This window comes from Coregonus clupeaformis, chromosome 5, assembly GCF_020615455.1.
Source record: "Coregonus clupeaformis isolate EN_2021a chromosome 5, ASM2061545v1, whole genome shotgun sequence".
Classification (NCBI taxonomy): domain Eukaryota; kingdom Metazoa; phylum Chordata; class Actinopteri; order Salmoniformes; family Salmonidae; genus Coregonus; species Coregonus clupeaformis.
The window spans coordinates 45601776-45626163 of record NC_059196.1 but is presented as its reverse complement, the minus strand read 5'-3'; the positions used below and the strand labels follow the sequence as shown (position 1 = coordinate 45626163).

At 46.3% G+C, this 24388-nt stretch overlaps 1 protein-coding gene across 11 annotated transcripts in view; it reads left to right on the top strand.

The window, feature by feature from the left end:
- LOC121566958 (roundabout homolog 2-like) overlaps positions 1-24388 on the top strand; it is a 300354-nt gene that overhangs the window by 200227 nt on the left and 75739 nt on the right. For all 11 annotated transcript variants that reach the window (XM_045214703.1, XM_045214692.1, XM_045214661.1 and 8 more), the window contains 10 exons: positions 1-19; positions 4742-4947; positions 6000-6081; positions 6234-6399; positions 6510-6676; positions 10472-10593; positions 17729-17960; positions 21310-21434; positions 21581-21752; positions 22906-23094. The exon at positions 1-19 is cut by the window's left edge and continues 153 nt beyond it. In XM_045214703.1, coding sequence (XP_045070638.1) covers positions 1-19; positions 4742-4947; positions 6000-6081; positions 6234-6399; positions 6510-6676; positions 10472-10593; positions 17729-17960; positions 21310-21434; positions 21581-21752; positions 22906-23094 — 1480 coding nt within the window. The remainder of the gene's footprint in view (positions 20-4741; positions 4948-5999; positions 6082-6233; positions 6400-6509; positions 6677-10471; positions 10594-17728; positions 17961-21309; positions 21435-21580; positions 21753-22905; positions 23095-24388) is intronic.

The window sequence follows — 24388 nt, the reverse complement described above, 5'->3', positions numbered from 1 at the left end:
CAACTGGAGGTCACAGATGGTGAGGCCTGCCGAATACCCACCCCGATGCCAACACGCTACAGCGCCACGCTGTAATGCAGCACGCATACACACTCTGCTATGCTGTCAGCACACACACACACACACACACACACACACACACACACACACACACACACACACACACACCACGCACACACACACACACACACACACAGAGACATAAATGCAGACACACACAAACTCGTACAGACACATAATACACACAGACATACACAATCTGACACACAGCCTTCACTGTACTCCAACTAGATAACACACACATGATTTAGCAGTGAGGAAAGATTATTTAATGTGTAGTGAATTAATCAGAGCACATGCCTTGCCCGGTTGACTCTCTAATGTGGATTTTGGCCTTGAGCGTCCCCATCCCCAAAAGTACTGGTGAAAATGTAGCGTAAAACAAACAGCATTTTACCATGTGCAGGTATTTTGTCTGAGCAATATCTATAAATTATACTTGCCCATGACCTTGCTTTTGCAATATTTCATGTTTTTTTGGGGGGGGGTCACAACAGAATTTAATGAAATACTTGTTCAAGTTTAGCTGGAGAGGGAATACAGCATTGCCCTTGAGTCTCTCAGTATAATGGTCATCAGCTTCTGTCTGAGCGAAGCAGTGAGTCAAGGACTGAGTGAGTGAGTGAGTGAGTGAGTGAGTGAGTGAGTGAGTGAGTGAGTGAGTGAGTGAGTGAGTGAGTGAGTGAGTGAGTGAGTGAGTGAGTGAGTGAGTGAGTGAGTGAGTGAGTGAGTGAGTGAGTGAGTGAGTGAGTGAGTGAGTGAGTGAGTGAGTGAGTGAGTGAGTGAGTGAGTGAGTGAGTGAGAGTGAGTGAGTGAGTGAGTGAGTGAGTGAGTGGTGAGTGGTGAGTGGTGAGTGAGTGGTGAGTGAGTGAGTGAGTGAGTGAGTGAGTGAGTGAGTGAGTGAGTGAGTGAGTGAGTGAGAGAGTGAGAGAGTGAGAGAGTGAGAGAGTGAGAGAGTGAGAGAGTGAGTGAGAGAGAGAGTGAGTGAGTGAGTGAGTGAGTGAGTGAGTGAGTGAGTGAGTGAGTGAGTGAGTGAGTGGTGGTGAGTGAGTGAGTGAGTGAGTGAGTGAGTGAGTGAGTGAGTGAGTGAGTGAGTGAGGAGAGTGAGTGAGTGAGTGAGTGAGTGAGTGAGTGAGTGAGAGAGTGAGAGAGTGAGAGAGTGAGAGAGTGAGAGAGTGAGTGAGAGAGAGAGTGAGTGAGTGAGTGAGTGAGTGAGTGAGTGAGTGAGTGAGTGAGAGAGTGAGTGAGTGAGTGAGTGAGTGAGTGAGTGAGTGAGTGAGTGAGTGAGTGAGTGAGTGAGTGAGTGAGTGAGTGAGTGAGTGAGTGAGTGAGTGAGTGAGTGACAACAGTTAGCATGTCTGCAGGATGACTTATGAGGGCCTGCTCAGTCCCACTGCCTCTAATCTGTTCTGCTGTCGAGATGGGAAGACAGATAGACAGCCAATCAGATGCTTTGTGATGGATCAGCCTGGGGACATTTTGTAAGAGAAGGAGATTTGAATTCAAAATTACCATGTTTCCTGGTATAACTGCTTTTTTATGTCCCTAAAACGCCAAGGGTTTTAGACGTCATAACCTTAGGACACATGACTCATCTCATGTTCCAGTGTTTAAGATTTACTGTGTATGAACTGTCTGTTGGGACACACTTAAACACTCGTCCTTGAGTCTGCATGCACACATCCTGTATTCTAAGGGTGTGTGGTGCTGAAATTGTAGTGAATGTGTCTGTCTGTCTATGCCTGTGTGTAGGTGTAAGGAGGTAAGGGAGTGTATGGCTGGACTGTGTAAGATGAGGAACGTGTGAGGGTGATGGGTGTTAGGCAGAGACGAGGGAGGATAGGAGAAGAGGAGGAGGAGAGGAGGAGGAGTGCTGTCTGGCTGGCTGGCTGGCTGGCTGGGGCGAGGTCATGGTCACACCCTGCTGCTGGGAGCAGGTGATTCAGTGTCCTGTGCCAGCAGAGCTCGCTGGGTTCAAGGAGATCGGTAATGATAAATTCCTGATGCAAAAAGTCAAGGCCCCCCCCCCTCCCTCCTCTCCTGCTCTCCTCCCCAGCCTCCATCACTTCATTACGCCATCCATCCACCATCCTCGTCATTCCCTCCCTGCTGGACCAGACAAGCCAAACTCACCCAGGGTTTTATCATATTTTCTGTCACATCTTAACATGTAATGCTATGGAGTCATTACTCAGAGCAGAGGGGATCATTAAGACATATAACAGAACCCTTCCAGGTGTGTTTCAGTGTCTAAGTCTAAGATCTTGGCATACATAGGGCTCCATCTGAGCCAAATATGGCCATTAGAATCATGCCAAGTGATAACAGTGACAAGCAGATAACTCCCTCAGTGAGTTAATGGGGAAGGTAGAACTAACAGCGAGGCCTTACATTTACATTTTAGTCATTTAGCAGACGCTCTTATCCAGAGCGACTTACAGTTAGTGGGTGCATACATTTTTTTTACTGGCCCCCCGTGGGAAACGAACCCACAACCCTGGCGTTGCAAGCGCCATGCTCTACCAACTGAGCTACACAGGGCCTCAGATGGACAGATAGGGCTGTTTTTAATGCTCTCTGGGTGTGGGTTAGGCTCACGGTAAACCTGGTTGATGTATTTAACCACCAGCTTTTCTGATAAAAGCATTCCAGCGTGGTGGATGAGGTTGGAATATTATCACTGAAATAGGTTAAATTATTAATTCAGCAGGGACCATATGGTGTAGATTCACCTTCATACCATGGTTCTCTCAGCTAAAGATAATCATGCCATGGTTCTGTCAGCTAAAGATAATCATGGTTCTCTCAGCTAAAGATAATCATGCCATTGTTCTCTCAGTTAAAGATAATCATGCCATAGTTCTCTCAGTTAAAGATAATCATGCCATGGTTCTCTCAGTTAAATATTATCATGCCATGGTTCTCTCAGTTAAATATAATCATGCCATGGTTATCTCAGTTAAAGATTATCATGTCATGGTTTTCTCAGCTAAAGATAATCATGCCATGGTTTTCTCAGCTAAAGATAATCATGCCATGGTTATTTCAGTTAAAGATAATCATGGTTCTCTCAGCTAAATATAATCATGTCATGGTTCTCACTGCTAAAAATAATCATGGTTCTGCCAGCTAAATATAATCATGCCATGGTTCTCACTGCTAAAGATAATCATGGTTCTGCCAGCTAAATATAATCATGCCATGGTTCTCACTGCTAAAGATAATCATGGTTCTGCCAGCTAAATATAATCATGCCATGGTTCTCACTGCTAAAGATAATCATGGTTCTGCCAGCTAAAGATAATCATGTCATGGTTCTGCCAGCTAAAGATAATCATGGTTCTCTCAGCTAAAGATAATCATGGTTCTCTCAGCTAAAGATAATCATGGTTCTCTCAGCTAAAGATAATCATGCCATGGTTCTCTCATACCAAGGCAAGTATGTTTCTTCCGTCCCTCCTTCTGACTTCCCTGCAGGAGAGAAAGAGAAAGAAAGAGATAGTAAAGAGAGAGAGAAAGAGGAAGAGAGAGAGAGGGTGTGATGATATGTTGAAAGGTTAGCGAGGTTGACTGTCTAATTAGCCCCTGCAGGTCTGACATCATGAATCCCTACCTGTTAGTTAATGTGTGCTGTGTGATGCCAGGGGACTCCACATTATTCAACACAGCTTAAATAGAAACTGCCAGGGCACTGTAATAATAAATAATAATAACTGTAACAGTAACTCACAGATACAGCACCTCTGACATTTACAATATTTCACAGTACAACCCACAGGCATTCTCCAACACATTAAAAGTGCATATTTTCATCCAAACAGCATTGAACATTAGCATTGATATAAACAAAGCAAAAAAATGATTTTATTTTATTTTCCTCACAGTTTTTTTGTTACATTATTGCAATTCTGACTCATTTCAATAATTTCCGTGGGGTACTACTCTCTGGGGAGGGAAATGTTTGTTTCAGTTCTGGGTGTTAGTGGGACCTCTGATAGTGTTCCCCACTAAACATGATGGATTATTTATCTGAACCTCCCTGAGTCAACAGGCAGTGCCCTTGCCACTGTATGCCACCACAGACTCCTGGGTAGGGTGTACAATTTAAGGGTATTTAGCCTGTAACTGGAAACTCCCTCCCACCTCCAGCCACATCAATAGACAGTCTGGAAAACAATACTCAGCAATTCTTTCTCCGCTTCCTGGAAGCACAGTCAGGGCGTCGTCATTGTCCTGTGGTGGAATTACAAGACCTGCTGAGAAAGACCAGCTTTATGATACCGTTACCACATCCTTTCACTTTATGATAAATCCATTAAAAGGCTTGCAGATGTAGGATCTTAATTTGATCACCCTGTTGAGGATAACTTTCCTGTGCAAGACATGTTTAACTTGTAGTGTTTTTGAGGTTTAAAAAGGATTCGGAATTTGTAATTTCCACTTTGAAATGTCAGACTTTATTTTTGCTTGTGGAAAAACCCCAACAAACATTTTATAATCCACATAATAATTCACATTATCTGTTGCTGCAGAATATTTTTCCTGCTGTAGCAAACTGGCTCAAATTAAGATCCTACATCTGTATATTGAAGGTTCCATCTATATCATACCCCTTTTACTAGTGTAATGCATTGTGTGGCTCTTCTGACAAATTCTCGCTCTGTCTCTCATCCTATCCCAGTGCTGACAGACAGGCCGCCGCCCATAATCCGTCAGGGCCCGTCCAATCAGACGCTGGGGGTGGATAGCGTGGCCCTGCTGAAGTGCCAGGCGTCAGGAGACCCTATCCCCTCCATCAGCTGGCTGAAGGATGGGGTCAGTCTGCTGGGGAAGGACCCCCGCATGTCCCTGCAGGAGCTGGGCAGCCTCCAGATCAGGAGCCTCAGGGTGAGAACCACTGGAACCACAGCCTGGTCCAGTCATAAAGAGAACTACACATACACTAGTAATGGTGTTTATATGATGTGGGCTGTAAATATGCTACGTACTATTGTGGTAACCTTGTCTGCAGCCCCTGGTTCTCTATCTCCCTGTTTCCATCCATTCCCCTTAATGGATCTCTGTCTGGGACTCTGTCTCCTCTCTCTCCCCTCTGTGTGTGTCACATGCTTAGGCATGCATGAGCATGATGTGAGGAGTCATATTGCTTTAAAGAGATGAATGGGCAGTATTGATTTTAATAAATTGTTTGATACTATCAGTTAGTGACACGATGGCTCTTACAAGACTCCGCTGTAGAGGGCTGGACGGCTTCCAGCTGCAGAGTAGAGGAGGGGTGAACAGTTAAACAACAGACACACACACACACACACACACACACACACACACACACACACACACACACACACACATGCACATTTAGGGTAGATTGAATTAAAAATCCTCACATCCTCCTTTCCCCACTCCGAGGCCTCTGTGGAATAACCATTACGCTTCACAAAGTTGCCGACCACTGACATTTTATTTAATAAATGGAGGGAAGTCGCAGAGACAAAAACCAACAAACAACTAACATTCTAGAGAGAGAGGGATGGAGAGACAAGCCAGCTGTCATCGGTCCAGGGGGCTTCAACGGCCCACCCTAAATGAATTAGCCTGCCTTTGTTGCGGTTGGCGGGGTGGTGGGGGGACAGGGGGGATAGGGGGTGGGGGGTGGGGGGTAAAGTGGTGGAGGGGGGTTAGGAGAAAATGGAATTCATTAGGAAATTAGCGTCAGCACTTTGAGCCACTCACAATGACACACTGATGTGATCCCAGGGATGGACCCCTCACGTGCATTTAGAACAACCACTAGACCCATGAATAATCATCTGATTAAGCAGCTGTGGAGATCAATACTAATATCTAGTCATTTTTAAGAACCACCTGATGTAATGTTTCTAAATGGGTTGTTCTGTGGTCAGGTGTTTGATGTTCTGAGTTTATCCATTCTACCCTAGCTCTCTGACTCTGGGATCTACACCTGTGTGGCTGCCAGCTCCAGTGGCGAGACATCATGGAGCGCCTTACTAGAGGTCAAAGGTATGGCACAGTGAACATGTCTTCACCTAGTTTTGTAGTAAACACAGATACATGCTAATTAGACCACAGATATTCCATCCTGGGAATAGTTCTTTATCCATTCCTCTTCATCCTCCCATTTAACAATAGTTCCTGGTCTCTTTCTCCTGCAGACCAAGCTGGAGTGATGGTCATTAAGAACCGTGATGACAACGAGCTCCCTGGCCCTCCCTCCAAACCCCATGTCACTGACGTCACCAAGAACAGCGTCTCGTTGTCCTGGCAACCCGGCCTGGCTGGGGCCACGCCCATCTCCTCTTTTGTCATCGAAGCCTTCAGGTTAGTTATGAAGAACCTGAATGATTTCCTCTTTTTGACTTTTGTATTGCTTATTAATTATTGTGGTGAGGTAGCACGTTTGTGATATCCTTTTCATTGTCCCATTGCAGCCAGTCGGTGAGCAACAGTTGGCAGACGGTTGCGGACCATGTGAAGACCACGCAGTACACGGTCAAAGGCCTGCGCCCCAACACCATCTACCTGTTCATGGTGCGGGCAGTCAACACCCAGGGCCTCAGTGACCCCAGCCCCATGTCAGAGCCCGTCAGGACACAAGGTATCAAATCAAATCAAATTGTATTTGTCACATGCGCCGAATACAACAGGTGTACACCTTACAGTGAAATGCTTACTTACAAGCCTTTAAACAACAAGAAAAAAATAAGTGTTAAGTAAAAAAAAAATATATATATATATATATTTATATATATATATTATACAAATAACAAAATATTAAAGAGCAGCAGTAAAATAAAGTAGTGAGGCTATATACAGTGGGTACTGGTACAGAGTCAATGTGCGGGGGCACATGTGGGTAGAAGTAAAGTGACTATTCATAGATAATAAACAGAGGGTGGCAGCAGCGTAAAAAGAGTGAGTGGGCGGTGGGGGGGTACAATGCAAATAGTCTGGGTAGCCATGGTTAGCTGTTCAGGAATCTTATGGCTTGGGGGTAGAAGCTGTTAAGAAGCCTTCTGGACCTAGACTTAGAGCTCGGGTACCACTTGCCGTGGGGTAGCAGAAAGAACAGTCTATGACTAGGGTGGCTGGAGTCTTAGGCAATTTGTAGGGCCTTCCCCTGACACCACCTGGTATAGAGGTCCTGGATGGCAGGAAGCTTGTCCTGAGTGATGTAATGTGCCGTACGCACTACCCTCTGTAGTGCCTTACAGCAGTATAACTGTTTGAGGATCTGAGGACCCATGCCAAATCTTTTCAGTTTCCTGAGGGGGAATAGGCTTTGTCGTGCCGTCTTCACGACTGTCTTGGTGGGTTTGGACCATGATAGTTTGTTGGTGATGTGGACACCAGGGAACTTGAAGCCCTCAACCTGCTCCACTACAGCCCCGTCGATGAGAATGGGGGCGTGCTCGGTCCTCCATTTCCTGTAGTCCACAATCATCTCCTTTGTCTTGATCACATTGAGGGAGAGCTTGTTATCCTGGCACCACACTGCCAGGTCTCTGACCTCCTCCCTATAGGCTGTCTCATCGTTGTCGGTGATCCGACCTACCACTGTTGTGTCATTGGCAAACTTAATGACGGTGTTGGATTCGTGCTTGGCCATGCAGTCATGGGTGAACAGGGAGTACAGGAAGGGACTGAGCTCGCACCCCTGAGGGGCCCCTATGTTGAGCATCAGAGTGGCAGATGTGTTGTTACCTACCCTTAACACCTGGGGGTGGCCCATCAGGAAGTCCAGGATCCAGTTGCAGAGGGAGGTGTTTAGTCCTAGGGTCTTTAGCTTAATGATGACCTTTGAGGGCACTGTGGCGTTGAATGCTGAGTTGTAGTCAATGTGGTCCTCTGTAGCTCAGCTGGTAGAGCACGACGCTTGTAACGGCAAGGTAGTGGGTTCGATCCCCGGGACCACCCATACACCAAAAAATTGGCATATTATTATTATTATTATTAATAGCATTCTCTCGTAGGTGTTCCTTTTGTCCAGGTGGGAAAAGGGAAGTGTGGAGTGCAATAGAGATATGTTGGGGAGGTATGCAAATTGGAGTGGGTCTAGGGTTTCTGGGATAATGGAGTTGATATGAGCCATGACCAGCCTTTCAAAGCACTTCATGGCTACAGACGTGAGTGCTACGGGTCGGTAGTCATTTAGGCAGGTTACCTTAGTGTTCCTGGGCACAGGGAATATGGTGGTCTGCTTGAAACATGTAGGTATTACAGACTCAGTCAGGGACAGGTTGAAAATGTCAGTGAAGACACATGCCAGTTGGTCAGCACATGCTCGGAGTACATGTCCTGGTAATCCGTCTGGCCCTGCGGCCTTGTGAATGTTGACCTGTTTAAAGGTCTTACTCACATCGGCGACGGAGAGAGTGATCACACAGTTGTTCGGAACAGCTGATGCTCTCATGCATGCTTCGGTGTTGCTTGCCTCAAAGCGAGCATAGAAGTAATTTAGCTCGTCTGGTAGGCTTGTCTCACTGGGCAGCTCGCGGCTGTGCTTCCCTTTGCATTCCGTAATAGTTTGCAAGCCCTGCCACATCCGATGATCGTCGGAGCCGGTGTAGTACAATTCAATCTTAGTCCTGTATTGACGCTTTGCCTGTTTGATGGTTCGTCGGAGGGCATAGCGGGATTTCTTATAAGCGTCCGGGTTAGAGTCCCGCTCCTTGAAAGCGACAGCTCTACCCTTTCGCTCAGTGCAGATGTTGCCTGTAATCCATGGCTTCTGGTTGGGATATGTACGTACGGTCACTGTGGGGACGACGTCGTCGATGCACTTATTGATGAACCCAGTGACTGATGTGGTGTGTGGACCTTATACATACAGTAACTGTAAGGATTCTGGTAATAATTTTCCCTATCATAACATTTCTAATTTAGCCTCCCCTTCACAGTGACTGCTGCAGCTTTCGATAGGGAAATGGTCATTGCGTTCCACTTAGATAGTTATCAGGCCCTCTCAGCACGGTACTGTGTGCGCTGAACAGTAATGGTTCTACTGAGATAGCCACCACAACAACTTCCAGAGGTCAAACTCTCCATCTCAGCTCTGCTCATTAAGGCTACAGTCTGACAATTATGTAAAATAAGCATGTCTACTTTTGGAAGGTCTAAGTGTGTTAGCCCTATCCCTGCTATGTTAATGATCATAACTGGAGAAAATGACTGCCTCCAAACTCAAAGAAGATTAGATGAAGCTGCCATATAGACCTCAGTCTCCTTATTACGTTTATTTGATAAGTCCACTCCACCACTATACCCCTGCAACCTTGCAGCTAAACATTGTTCAATTGCAGGCCAATATTGGTTTGTGTATAGGGAGAGGGAGTCAATTTCAATAGCAGTACATCTCTCTTTATTTGCTGTTGGCTTCACTTTGATGCACAGAGATGGTTATTGACAATGGCAGTCACTGAAGATGAATTGATTTTTTATGTCTCCTTAACTGCATTTGGCCTGTCGTCCTCTATTACGACTCTATGATTCATGACTTTATTGGCTTTCATTGGGCCTGTTTTGAAATACTATTTCCTCTTGTGAATCATTTTTTGTGTTTGCCCATCTATTTCCCCTCAGTAAATAGGACCAAAATATGTCAGTTGCCATGATTGTGTCTTTTCTTTAACCACACTGAGAATCTCATGCATTTCACTGGGGTTTTGATTAGCTTTTAACTGAAAACACATGCAAGTGTGAATGAAATGGGAACTGTGTGGAAAATAGTGTCATAGTGTCATTCATTCATCTTCTCTGGGTTATGTGTTCAGAGTTCACTTACTGATGTGGTAGTTGTTCTCTGGCTGGGCCTCAGTAAGAGCAGAGAGGAGAAGGGTTCTTAACAGCTCAAGTTCTCTCTTTCTTTTCTCAAACCCAGACAAGGTCTTTATTCAAACTGAAATGAGGTCATTATAATGCAGATGAAGTTGCTTCTTTTCAAGTGAAGTCATGATCACAGAGTGTCGACTCCTTTATGGAGTCTGATTGGTCTATTCATCCATTCTCTCAACAAAACCTCTTATGATGGACATCGGCCTCATTGTAAGGAATGGAGGGAACCGTGGCTTTGAAAACTGAGTAGGAGAACTGAAAGTAATCTCTCTCTCTCTCTCTCTCTCTCTCTCTCTCTCTCTCTCTCTCTCTCTCTCTCTCTCTCTCTCTCTCTCTCTCTCTCTCTCTCTCTCTCTCTCTCTCTCTCTCTCTCTCTCTCTCTCTCTCTCTCTCTCTCTCTCTCTCTCTCTCTCTCTCTCTCTCTCTCTCTCTCTCTCGCTCTCTCTCTCTCCTCTCTCTCTCTCTCTCTCTCTCTCTCTCTCTCTCTCTCTCTCTCTCTCTCTCTCTCTCTCTCTCTCTCTCTCTCTCTCTCTCTCTCTCTCTCTCTCTCTCTCTACAGACATCAGTCCTCCAGCCCAGGGGGTGGACCACAGACATGTGCAGAAGGAGCTGGGGGAGGTCATAGTTCGTCTTCACAACCCGGTCGTTCTGAGCCCCACCACCATTCAGGTCACCTGGACGGTAAGTGTCACACTGTGATTGGTCGTTAATGAGTCTGACTCAGAAGATATAATGTTGCTCCCAGACAAGCCCCAAATCCCTGTCATTCCAATGAAGAAAATAAGGAAATACAGGGGGCGGAGATCAGGGTGCCTTCACCAATACAGGGGGCGGAGATCAGGGTGCCTTGTGAGAATTCGTCGGCGAGTGGGTAACCCGCCTTTACGTTCTATTGGCCAATGTGCAATCACTGGAGAATAAACTGGATGAGCTCCGTTCGAGACTATCCTACAAACGGGACATAAAAAATGGTAATATCTTATGTTTCACTGAGTCGTGGCTGAACGACGACACAGATAATATGCAGTTGGCTGAGTTTTCTGCGCATTGGCAGGACAGAACTGCTACGTCCTGTAAGACGAGGGGTGGGTGTGTGTGTCTATTTGTAAATAACAGCTGGTCCGCGATGTCTATTATTAAAGTAGTCTCGATGCATTGCTGTAGACCACACTATCTACCGAGAGAGTTTTCATCTATATTTTTCGTCTATTTACCACCACAAACCAACGCTGGCACTAAGACCACACTCAACGAGCTGTATAAGGCCATAAGCAAACAAGAAAATGCTCATCCAGAAGTGGCACTCCTAGTGGCCGGGGACTTTAATGCATGCAAACTTAAATCACTTTTTCCTAATTCCTAAAAAATGTCACATGTGCAACCAGAAGAAAAAATACTCTAGACCACCATTACTCTACACACAGAGACGCGTACAAAGCTCTCCCTCGCCTTCCATTTGGAAAATCTGACCATAATTCTATATTTTAAGCAGGTCAACATTCACAAGGCCGCAGGGTCAGACGGATTACCAGGACGTGTACTCCGAGCATGCGCGGACCAACTGGCAAGTGTCTTCACTGACATTTTCAACCACTAAGAAATTCCGCCATGCCCTCAGACGAGCCATCAAACAGGCAAAGCGTCAATACAGGACTAAGATTGAATCCTACTACACCGGCTCTGACGCTCGTCGGATGTGGTAGGGCTTGCAAATTATTATGGACTACAAAGGGAAACCCAGTCGCGACCTGCCCAGTGACGCGAGCCTACCAGAGCATGCACCAACTGTTCCGGACAACTGTGTGATCACGCTCTCCGTAGCCGATGTAAGCAAGACCTTTAAACAGGTCAACATTCACAAGGCAGACGGATTACCAGGATGTGTACTCAGAGCATGCGCGAACCAACTGGCAAGTCTCTTCACTGACATTTTCAACCTCTCCCTGACCGAGTCTGTAATACCTACATTTCAAGCAGACCACCATAATCCCTGTACCCAAGAAAGTGAAGGTGACCTGCCTAAATGACTACCGCCCCAACAGATCCACAGATGACGCAATCTCAATCGCATTCCACACTGCCCATTCCAATATGGACAAAAGGAACACCTACAGTACCAGTCAAATGTTTGGACACACCTACTCATTCAAGGGTTTTTCTTTATTTTTACTATATTCTATATTGTATAATAATAGTGAAGACATCAAAACTATGAAATAACACATATGGAATCATATAGTAACCAAACAAGTCTATTTTATATTTGAGATTATTCAAATAGCCATCCTTTGCCTTGATGACAGCTTTGCACACTCTTGGCATTCTCTCAACCAGCTTCACCTGGAATTATTTTCCAACAGTCTTGAAGGAGTTCCCACATATGCTGAGCACTTGTTGGCTGCTTTTCATTCACTCTGCCTTCACGGTTGAGGTCGGGGGATTGTGGAGCCCAGGTCATCTGATGCAGCAGTCCATCACTGTTCTTCTTGGTAAAATAGCACTTACACAGCCTTGATGTGTGTTGGGTCATTGTCCTGTTGAAAATAAATGATTGTCCCACTAAGCCCAAACCAGATGGGATGGCGTATCGCTGCAGAAATCTGTGGTAACCATGCTGGTTAAGTGTGCCTTGAATTCTAAATAAATCACAGACAATCACCAGCAAAGCACCCCCACACCATAACACCTCCTCATCCATGCTTTACGGTGGGAACTACACATGCAGAGATCATCCGTTCACCCACACCGTGTATCACAAAGACACTGCGGTTGGAACCAAAAAATCTCAAATTTGGACTCCAGACCAAAGGACAAATTTCCACCGGTCTAATGTCCATTGCTCGTGTTTCTTGGCTCAAGCAAGTCTCTTCTTCTTATTAGTGTCCTTTAGTAGTGGATTCTTTGCAGCATTTCGACCATGAAGGCCTGATTCACACAGTTCCCTCTGAACAGTTGATGTTGAGATGTGTCTGTTACTTGAACTCTGTGAAGCATTTATTTGGGCTGCAATTTCTGAGGCTGGTAACTCTAATTAATTTATCCTTTGCAGCAGAGTTAACTCTGGATCTTCCTTTCCTGTGGCGGTCCTCATGAGAGCCAGTTTCATCATAGCACTTGATGGTTTTTGCGACTGCACTTTAGAAACTTTAAAAGTTCTTGAAATGTTCCGTATTGACTGACCTTCATGTCTTAAAGTAATGATGGACTGTCGTTTCTCTTTGCTTATTTGAGCTGTTCTTGCCATAATATGGACTTTTTTTAACAAATAGGGTGATCTTCTGTATACCCCCCCTACCTTGTCACAACACAACTGATTTGCTCAAACGTATTAAGAAGGAAAGAAATTCCACAAATTAACTTTTAAGAAGGCACACCAGTTAAATAAAATGCATTCCAGGTGACTACCTCATGAAGCTGGTTGAGAGAATGCCAAGAGTGTGCAAAGCTGTCATCAAGGCAAAGGGTGGCTATTTGAAGAATCTCAAATATAAAATATACTTTGATTTGTTTAAGACTTTTTTTGGTTACTACATGATTCCATATGTGCTCTTTCATAGTTTTGACGTCTTCACTATTATTCTACAATGTAAAAAATAGTAAAAATAAAGAAAAACCCTTGAATGAGTAGGTGTGTCCAAACTTTTGACTGGTAGTGTATGTGAGAATGCTGGTCATTGACTACAGCTCAGCGTTCAACACAATAGTGCCCACAAAACTCAGCACTAAGCTAAGGACCCTGGGACAACATATCTGCCACGCTGATCCTCAACACGGGGGAACCTCAGGGGTGCGTGCTTAGTCCCCTCCTGTACTCCCTGTTCACCCACGACTGCATGACCACGCATGACTCCAACACCCTCATTAAGTTTGCTGACGACACAACGGTGGTAGGCCTGATCACCGACAACGATCAGACAGCCTATAGGGAGGAGTTTAGAGACCCGGCAGTGTGGTGCCAGGACAACAACCTTTCCCTCAACGTGAGCAAGACAAAGGAGATAATTGTGGACTACAGGAAAAGGAGGGCCGATAATGCCCCCATTCACATCGACGGGGCTGTAGTGGAACGGGTCGAAAGTTTCAAGTTCCTTGGTGTCCACATCACCAACAAACTATCTTGGTCCAAACACACCAAGACATTTGCGAAGATGGCACGACTACTGTCTGTTTATTTTCTATGCATAGTCACTTTACCTCTTCCCACATGTACGTTACCTCAATTACCTCGACTAACCTGTGCCCCCGCACATTGACTCTGTACTGGTACCCCCTGTATTTTTTATTTTTAACTTTAGTTCATTTAGTAAATATTTTTTAAATTCTATTTTCTTAAAACTGCACTCTCTCTGTCTAGCGTGGAACCCCATATTATCGGCATATTCAACAGTGTTTAAGAAATGTATTACCTTCAACAGTGTTATCTTGTGATCAAGCCATCAAGTTTTGTGATTATTGGTGTCGTAAAAATGTTAGCTAACGGGTTAGCAATTATCATGTTTGACAATTCAGTGAATACTACTATTATCAGCTTTTTGATAAGCGGTTTAGCAAAAAAATATGTCCCGTATTATCGTTATTGGCCACCTTACTATTTTGTTCAATTACAAGATTGAACCAACATACTGTATAACTTTTTTGAAAACTCTCAAAACCTAACTTACATAAATTGCACTGAAAATCAGTGGTCAGCTAGCTAGAAGGGTGTCGTTAGTCGCAAAACTTACCGTCATTTTCCAGTCCATTTAAATGTTGATGTCACGCCCTGGCCTACAGAACTCTAGCTAGTTTGGTCAGGGTGTGAATATTCTAGATTTGTATTTCTATGTTGGCCGGTGTGGTTCCCAATCAGAGGCAACTGTCGCTCGTTGTCTCTGATTGGGAATCATACTTAGGCAGCCTTTTGGCACTGTCTAGTTGTGGGTTCTTGATCCGTGTAAGGTTTGTTGTGTTGTACCTTTGGACTTCACGTTTCGTTTCCTTTGTTGTTTTGTTGTGTGTTTATCGTTAATAGACATGTACGCATATCACGCTGCACCTTGGTCCGACCCTTCTTTAAACGAACGTGACAGTTGAGCTCGAGGTGATTTAGTCCTCCAACCGCTAGAGAGTGTCCGAAGTTAGTGGGTGTCCGATATTGGGGGAAAATTAGCTAAAGGCTTGTAAGTAAGCATTTCACGGTAAGGTGTACACCTGTTGTATTTGGCGCTTGTGACAAAACATTTGATTTGACAATTCAACTGTATGTCACAGACATAACCATTCAGCAGACTTTGCAGTTAGTTATTGCTATTCAGCTCTGCCAGGTGTCTGTGTGTTCCTTTATTCTGTCGTATAAGATTAAATATGTGAAATCAATTTGAATTTACACCAACCTCATTCTCGAATAACTACTCAGCTCTGGCCTTTTTTATGTCTTTGATTTTACCACCTTGAGTCCTAAAGTCATTAGAGTTGATATAAAGGGTATGTGGACTCTTTGAAGCTGGCAAGGTGTTCCTCAGGGCTCCTGTTGGTGTTTTCATGTAAGGAAATATGAATCAAATAAATCCTAAGACTATACAGCTTTGATACATTATAATAGCTGACTCTTAAGTGAACATCAAACAGTTGAGAAATGGTTTCATTCAGCTGCAGCGAACATCAAAAGAGGTGTCAGGGACATCTGGTCTCATCAATCTTACGTCTATCTTTGGTTAATTTTGAATTAAGATAAAAGCTTTGCATAGAAACAAGTACATTGAAATGAATGGTGTATATTTGGCATGTTTGTGGTCCTCCATCTCTGGAGTGTCTCTCAAACCAGCTTACTCACCAACCTCTCCCCCACACACACCTGCTCCCCAACACATCACACACATACACACACACACACACACACACCACACACCACACACCACACACACATTGCACAGTCTGTCTGTGTCTACCCCACCATAAGGACAGACATGTGCCAGAGAGACACTGTTTAATTCATTTAGAAACACGATTTGGACTGAGGCTGAATTATTGAGAGAAATCATGCCTCTTACAGTACTAGGGTACACAGCAGTTAATGACAAAATCCTTGCAGTCAATGTATTTCTACATTAGACCATGACATTTAAACATGCACTCTCGTCTTCTTACTCAAGGTTGACTTTATTTCCTCATTGGTCTTCTATCCTGCGTTAACTAGCCCCAGTTGTTCCGCTCCACTATAAATCAGTCAGTAGTTGATATTTATGATGTCATTGGGTGACATTGGGGTGGCTGCTTTCATTTCTAAATGAACCACATTAGCAGTTTTCCCTGTGACATGTTTATTGACACCCCATAATAAGATTCCACCCCCCAGACTAACAGGCTTATTTAATACTAAAGCATTGCTTTATGAGTGTGTGTACAATCAACACAGAACACGACCACCTAATCAATCAGGGCCCATTCAGTAAACATAGTGCGGCCTCGGAAAGGTTTTTATATTCCCAAATCATTCCATTAATGAAAGTTACACACCACGCTAGCCCAGAATCCATTCTGCTGATTTACTCAGGCTACACAGGCTGAAACAGATGCTTAATATCCCACTTGAAAGGCCCTCTCATTTCTCCCACTGTTAACAAGCCATTACTGTGAGTTATGCCCCCTCCTCCCCTGTATAAATGCAACTTTTCTCTCTCTGGCTAAAAGGGCCCAAGTTTTGAACCAAGGCCCCTTATTGGCAGGGAGAGCACTATCGCACCTCTGGGCTCTCTGTCTCCTCGATTGAACAGATTTGTCTTTATTGTTCCTGGTGTGTATTTTGTATTCTCCCAGAGTTCCTCTGGGTTGGACGACAGTCACCGGCCAATCATCTGACACTCACACGTTTGTCCTAGTCCTTGTGGGACCCAGCCGTGGGTTTCACTAGTTGGTAGTTACAGTACAAGAGAGACATGCATATGTAGGGCTGTTATAGCTGTGCTCCTGAAATCCTTTTTATGCAAGGCCTGGGTGCTGTGTGCTCAGTGTGCTGAGAAAGAGGGAGGTAATGCCATGCTGCTCTTCTCTTTTTCTCTCCTCTCTCTCTCTCCTTTCCTCTGCTCTCTCTCCTCTCCTCTCCTCTCCTCTCCCTCTCCTCTCCTCTCCTCTCCTCTCCTCTCCTCTCCTCTCCTCTCCTCTCCTCTCTCTCTCTCTCTCTCTCTCTCTCTCTCTCTCTCTCTCTCTCTCTCTCTCTCTCTCCTTTCCTCTAATCTCTCTTCTCCCTATCTCTCCCTCTCTCTCGCTTCCTCCTCCTCTGCTCTCTCTCCAATGCTCTCTCTCTCTCTCTCTCTCTCTCTCTCTCTCTCTCTCTCTCTCTCTCTCTCTCTCTCTCTCTCTCTCTCTCTCGTCTCTCTCTCTCTCTCTCTCCTCTGATCTTTCTCTATCCTCTGCTCTCTCTCTCTCCTCTGCTCTGTTCTGCTCTCCTCTGCTTTCTCTCTCTCTCTCCTCTGCTCTCTCTCTCTCTCTCTCGGAGGGAGGATGCTAATTGAGCTAATTGTGTCAGAGCTGATGATAAATTACCAATTAAAACTGGAACAGCCTCTAAAGTGGCACGATGTGATCTTGGGGAGGAACAAGTACATCTGTTGAACAACATTGTTTAATGTACTCTGGTGTCTGAGTACTGTGCTGCACACCTATGGTCATGATCTTTATCTATTTCCTCTCAACTCTGTCCTAACTGAAGAGAAGACATGTTGTATTTCCTCTCAACTCTGTCCTAACTGAAGAGAAGAAATGTTGTGTTTCCTAGGAACCTCGAACAGATGAGTGAAGCTAACCCCTCTCTTCTCTTCTCCCCATGTATCTGTCCCAGGTGGACCGTCAGTCCCAGTTCATCCAGGGCTACAGAGTTCTGTATAGGCAGATGTCTGGCCTGTTTTCCCCAGGACCCTGGCAGACCCAGGATGTGAAGATCCCCTCAGAGCGCAGCGTGGTCCTCTCCAACCTCAAGAAAGGCATCATCTATGAGATCAAGATCCGGCCCTACTTTAATGAGTTCCAGGGCATGGACAGTGAGTCCAGGTCGGCTCGCACCACAGAGGAAGGTAAAGAAATCCCCATGTTATTTCATGGGCATTTTCCTCCATCCAAGTGGTTTCTGTCCACACAGATTTGGGATGACTGTTTGACATGTTTCCCTGTAGGGCGTCCAATTGTCATGATATCATAAATGTCGCTCACAGTACTCTGTCTACTGCTGTGACATTTTAGGGGTATTTTGTGTGTGTGTGTGTTTGTGTGTGTGTTTGTTCCTGCCACTGTGTAGCGTGCTGACCTTTCTGCTGTGCTTGATTGTTTATGATTGGTGGTGTTTCTGTTGGCCTGCTTCTCATCCATCACCCTGCAGCCATGAGCTGAGCTGGACGCAGCGCTCGCTCACTTCCTGCTGGGAGAAGGAGCTGTCAACCTCAGCCTGACTCTGACAGGACATGACAGGGCTGGAGAGAGACATGCTGCACACTGATACACACACACACACATACACAATCCATACCTCCAGGCCTCGGGCCAGCCTGTGGGATCCTCCATACTTTCCCACCTCTAATGGAGTAGACTGGGATTCACCTCATTACCTGTTACACTGGGAATAGGCAGATGATATGGACGGTGATATAGCTGTACATGCTGTACCTATTCATGTGATGAAGTTGAATAGTAGGTTAGACAAACATGTACAGTCCATGCAGGGGAACACGATCAACATAAACACACACAGATACCCCAAGGCTATGTCCCCCCTCCCTTCCTTTCCCTACACAATCATATACACACCTGGGAAGAGAGGAGACAGTTCAGATCCAGCTGCTGTGACAGGCCCATTTATTTCCCCCAGCAGTCTCAGTGAAGGGGCCCTATCTCCTGTGACCAGCCCCTGTATGCTGCAGCGCTATGTACTGTGGGCCCTGTGACTGCCTCATCTCACACACACAAACACACCGCCCCACAGCACCTGCCTAGACCAGCTATTACTAGCTCTGATAAAACTCCCTGCCTCTTCTCTGTCTGCAGCCTAGGCCCTCTGAGAGATCTAGCTCTTTCTACTTCTGTCACAACAGAACCTCTGTGTGGTGTCGACCCATCCCAGTCACAGGCAGACAGAGGCAGAGGCAGACAGAGGCAGAGGCAGACAGAGGCAGAGGCAGACAGAGACAGAGGCAGACAGAGACAGAGGCAGACAGAGACAGAGACAGAGGCAGACAGAGGCAGACAGAGACAGAGGCAGATGCAGAGGCAGACGCAGAGGCAGAGGCAGAGACTGTGCTGGAGGCTCCTGTGAGGCCATGGGACAGACACTGTGAGGCCATGGGACAGACACTGTGAGGCCATGGGACAGACACTGTGAGACCAGTGAAGTTAGTCAGTTTGATAGGGAGTAGGGGTTTGGAGAGTGAAAACTCAGTGTGTCCATTAGCTAACATTATTAGAGCATCCACATCCCCAGAGCATCTCTACCAGGAGGATGATGGGATAATACTCTACCTTCTGTCGTTCACTTTGTTTCTCTCTTCTCCTTCTCTCTGGTCTATCTGGAGAGGGGAGAGTGGAGGCAGACAGCCAAGCCAAGGGGATGAGAACCAGAACACATTCTATGAATAGAACACACTCTTGAACACATTCCTGTGATATGAAGTCCAATGACAGGAACTCAAAAGGGACCAGAGAGGCCCATCTAGTATGATAAACACCCCAGCCAGCCTGCCTGGTTCTTGGGGAGAGTTAGAACCAGTAGTCAGTGGGGGTAGGAGGCCAACAGTACAGTATCTACCTACTGCTGCCTGTCTGTTCCCAGCATAGAAAATTAGTTACTGCACATCTCAATGGCTCTGAGGCCCAGATTAGCACTCCACTGTTTAGTATGGGAGTGATGGCAGTGTGTGATGTGACGTGAGTCTCCATCCCCGCAGCAGCACAGTAGTGTGTGTGTGTGTGTGTGTGTGTGTGTGTGTGTGTGTGTGTGTGTGTGTGTGCGTGTGGAGACAGGGGGTCACATTCCTGCCAGCCATACATCACTAGGCTAATGGCTCTATTAGCGCAGCCGGCACTGCTCCTAATGAGAAATGTGTATTGTTTAGCGCAAATATGCATAATAATAAGCTGTTAAATCATTCATAACGTTAACTTTGAACGACATTGTCTCTGATGGCTGCTGCGCTGCGACTTAACGTTTTGTCACCTCTGTGTAATCTAACACAGCTGTGGAGGGCGGTGGATGCCTCTAAGCATGATGGGAGATGGTCTGCTCCCTTGGTGGTGGTTTCTAATAAGGCGTCCATCATTGGAGCCGTTTGTCTTCTTCCTCCATGCCTGCTCCTCTCTTGGCCTTTTGGGGGTCAGTGTACCAGTATGGCTCCAGCGAGGGATGAGCGTAGATCTGCAGCATGACACGTGCCATTTTGGAGGGGGTGGGTGCTAGCTGGGGGAGGTGAGAGAGAGGCAGCCTCAGAGTAATTGACCTGTCAGCATTCTGCTGTGGTGTGACTCACCTGCCAGTCGCAGCGGAAATTAGAACAACTTTATTTTCAGTTTGCTTCGTTGTTATTAATTTGCCCGGCGCTCGGTCAGTCGGTCGGTCAGAGAGTTTCTATGAAATGACATCGATGTGAGGTTAATAATGAAACCCAGGGCTGATGTCTGCTGTAGGCTCTGGGCTCTGTCTCTCAGGCCATGTACACACCCCATCTATAGAGCTGTGCCTCGCTTTAGAGCCTCCCCCCTGCTTTCTACTCCACTGGCTTTAGTTCCACCTGGCTGATCGATGAAACCAGTCAATATGTTTACCTAGCCCCATGTTTCAATTCTCCCCAAAATACATTTCTTCATATGTTCCTCACGTATGGCTGCACTGCCATATGGCTCATCCTATAAGCCTGTTGACCCACATGCCACCCTGGCTGAGTCAATGGAGGAGTTTTAGCTTGACTGAGGATACTTGTCTGACTCTGCCTGGCTGTTCCTCTGAAAATCAATAGCACTATTCTGTGTGTAAATCCCTCTGTGTTGGAGCAGGCGCAGGAGCAGGGCTGGGATATTAAATCATGGTGAAATGTTAAAGATAGACGTGTCGTACTTGCCTGTTCTCCATGTAAATCCCCTTCTAATGAGCTGCTGCTATCCCCACAGCCACCTGTGTCTTCCACTTGCTAACCATTACACACACTCCTCCTCAGAATAAAGATGAGTGTGAGAGAGAGTATAGAGTGTCCTGCATGTGTGGGTGTGTGAGTGAGAGTGTGTGTGTGCGTGTGTGTGTGTGTGTGTGTGTGTGTGTGCGTGTGGATGTTAGTGTGTGTGAGGTTGTGTGCGCATTAGAGAATGGAATACTCTCCCTCTCCCTGTTCCCTGACTAGTCTACTGTCCCCCCCCCCCATCCCATCTGTCTCCCCTCAACCCCAGCTCCCAGTGCCCCTCCCCTGCAGGTGACAGTCCTGACGGTGGGCAACCAGAACAGCACCTCCATCAGCATCTCCTGGGACCCCCCTCCTCCAGACCACCAGAACGGCATCATCCAGGAGTACAAGGCAGGTCACAGAGAGATGATAGGCTGGATGTAACCTGATGGCTTTGGCTTACCGAGAAGCCATCAGAATCAATATAATACTCAACTTGACCCCACTGTGGCAGGATGTTATGTTCTCTCTTCTTCTGTCTCTCTCCCTCTCTTCAGATCTGGTGCCTAGGGAATGAGACACGTTTCCACGTGAATAAGACGGTGGATGCAGCCATCCGGTCGGTGGTTGTGGGGGGGCTTCAGGTGGGGGTGCTGTATCGGGTGGAGGTGGCCGCCAGCACCAGTGCAGGGGTGGGGGTAAAGAGTGAACCTCAGCCAATCGTCATCGGTAAGAGACCCGGGGGGAGGAGAAGGGGGGATGGGAGGGGGAGGGGGGGGGGAGGGGAAAGGGAAAGGGTAGAATGAGGGGGCCTTATGGTAGAATGATGGAGGAATGTAAAAGTGGCCCATTGATTACTCATCCATAATTACAGAAAAGCCCATTTCATTTTTGACATATATCGTTTTTTTAAATTGGAAAAAACATCATTCCAATTAACATGGCCTCCAGACAGGGAACACAAAATGCTTGTTTAAATGCTCAATATTATCACTGATTGGGGCAAATGTATTTACTATTAGAGAGCGTGTGACATGAATGATCAGTCATACTGATTGTTTTTAAACCATAGCTCTGTTATATGTATGTGTAGCTGGGCTGTGGTGTAGTTCTGTGTGATTTATGTGTAGCTGGGCTGTGGTGTAGTTCTGTGTGATTTATGTGGACCAGGGGCAGATTGTGTCTGATTTGACCCATAACTGATGGCTTGGACTGTAGCATACTCTTATTTCCCCAATGTCACTCCTATAATCCATCTCAGTTCTCCAAGCCAAAGATTGCAGATATATTGTCATGTGTGCTCTTCTGAGAACCAACTCTTATTGCACTCCATGAAATAGTGTCAGGCAGACAAGTCAGAGTGAGCTTCGATTGGTAGATCGATGCGGAGCAGGGTGTGTGCCCCTCATCTCACATGGTCTATTTTACTGAAGTGAATTAGAGTCTGAGCTAAGCAAACAGCAGGATCACCTGAGGGGTTGTCATCAGCTTTTAGGACTTAGCCTCCCTCCCCTCTCTCTGTCTGCACATTAGGTTTCACAGCACATCCATGTTCTACTCTCTCAGTCAATATGTTAGCTGTAATTGACAAGAGGCTGGTATTGCCTCTCTATCTCACCGTATCTACTGCTCTACACCTGGAGCCCAATCCTAACTATGGTCTGTGCATGGAATTCACATTTTCCTGTTGAGGTTGAAGGCATATCTTGAGGTAAAATTGAGCTCTTAGTGAATATGTGGGGACTATTACAGTGCTGATAGTGTCCCCAGCCGGCTAATAATTGTAACAACAAAATTGTTTATTAATCAAACAACCTTGCATACACACCCTCACACTGGACCCCGTCCCCCCGTCCCCGTCCCCCTGTCCCTCCCACCCCAGGTAAGGACTTCCGTGAAGTGATCATGAGTGGGAACAGGAACAACAGCATCACGGAGCAGATCACAGACGTGGTGAAGCAGCCGGCGTTCATAGCAGGGATCGGAGGGGCCTGCTGGGTCATCCTCATGGGCTTCAGTATCTGGCTGTACTGGAGGAGGAAGAAGAGGAAGGGCCTCAGCAACTACGCAGGTTAGACCGGCAGGCTGAAGACACACAGACGCCAATTCTGCACACAACATACAAACTACACTGTCAAATCAAATCAAATCAGATGGGGGGTGGGGGGGGTGGGACAATACAAATAGTCTGGGTAGCGATTTGATTAGATGTTCAGGAGTCTTATGGCTTGGGGGTAGAAGCTGTTTAGAAGCCTCTTGGACCTAGACTTGGCGCTCCGGTACCGCTTGCCTTGAGGTAGCAGAACAGTCTATGACTAGGGTGGCTGGAGTCTTTGACAATTTTTAGGGCCTTCCTCTGACACCGCCTGGTATAGAGGTCCTGGATGGCAGGAAGCTTGGCCCCAGTGATGTACTGGGCCGTACGCACTACCCTCTGTAGTGCCTTGTGGTCGGAGGCCGAGCAGTTGCCATACCAGGCAGTGATGAAACCAGTCAGGATGCTCTCGATGGTGCAGCTGTAGAACCTTTTGAGGATCTGAGGACCCATGCCAAATCTCCTTAGGGGGAATAGGTTTTGTCGTGCCCTCTTCACGACTATCTTGGTGTGCTTGGACCATGTTAGTTTGTTGGTGATGTGGACACCAAGGAACTTGAAGCTCTCAATCTGCTCCACTACAGCCCCGTCGATGAGAATGGGGGCGTGCTCGGTCCTCTTCTTTTCCTGTAGTCCACAATCATCTCCTTTGTCTTGATCACATTGAGGGAGAGGTTTTTGTCCTGGCACCACACGGCCAGGTCTCTGACCTCCTCCCTATAGGCTGTCTCGTCATTGTCAGTGATCAGGCCTACAACTGTTGTGTCATCGGCAAACTTAATGATGGTGTTGGAGTCGTGCCTGGCCATGCAGTCATGAGTGAACAGGGAGTACAGGAGGGGACTGAGCACACACCCCTGAGGGGCCCCAGTGTTGAGGATCAGCGTGGCCGATGTGTTGTTACCTACCCTTACCACCTGGGGGGTGGCCCATCAGGAAGTCCAGGATCCAGTTGCAGAGGGAGGTGTTTAGTCCCAGGGTCCTTAGCTTAGTGATGAGCTTTGAGGGCACTATGGTGTTGAACGCTGAGCTGTACTCAATGAATAGCATTCTCACATAGGTGTTCCTTTTGTCCAGGTGTGAAAGGGCAGTGTGGAGCACAATAGAGATTGCATCATCTGTGGATCTGTTGGGGCGGTATGCAAATTGGAGTAGGTCTAGGGTTTCTGGGATAATGGTGTTGATGTGAGCCATGACCAGCCTTTCAAAGAACTTCATGGCTAAAGATGTGAGTGCTACGGGTCAGTAGTAATTTAGGCAGGTTACATTA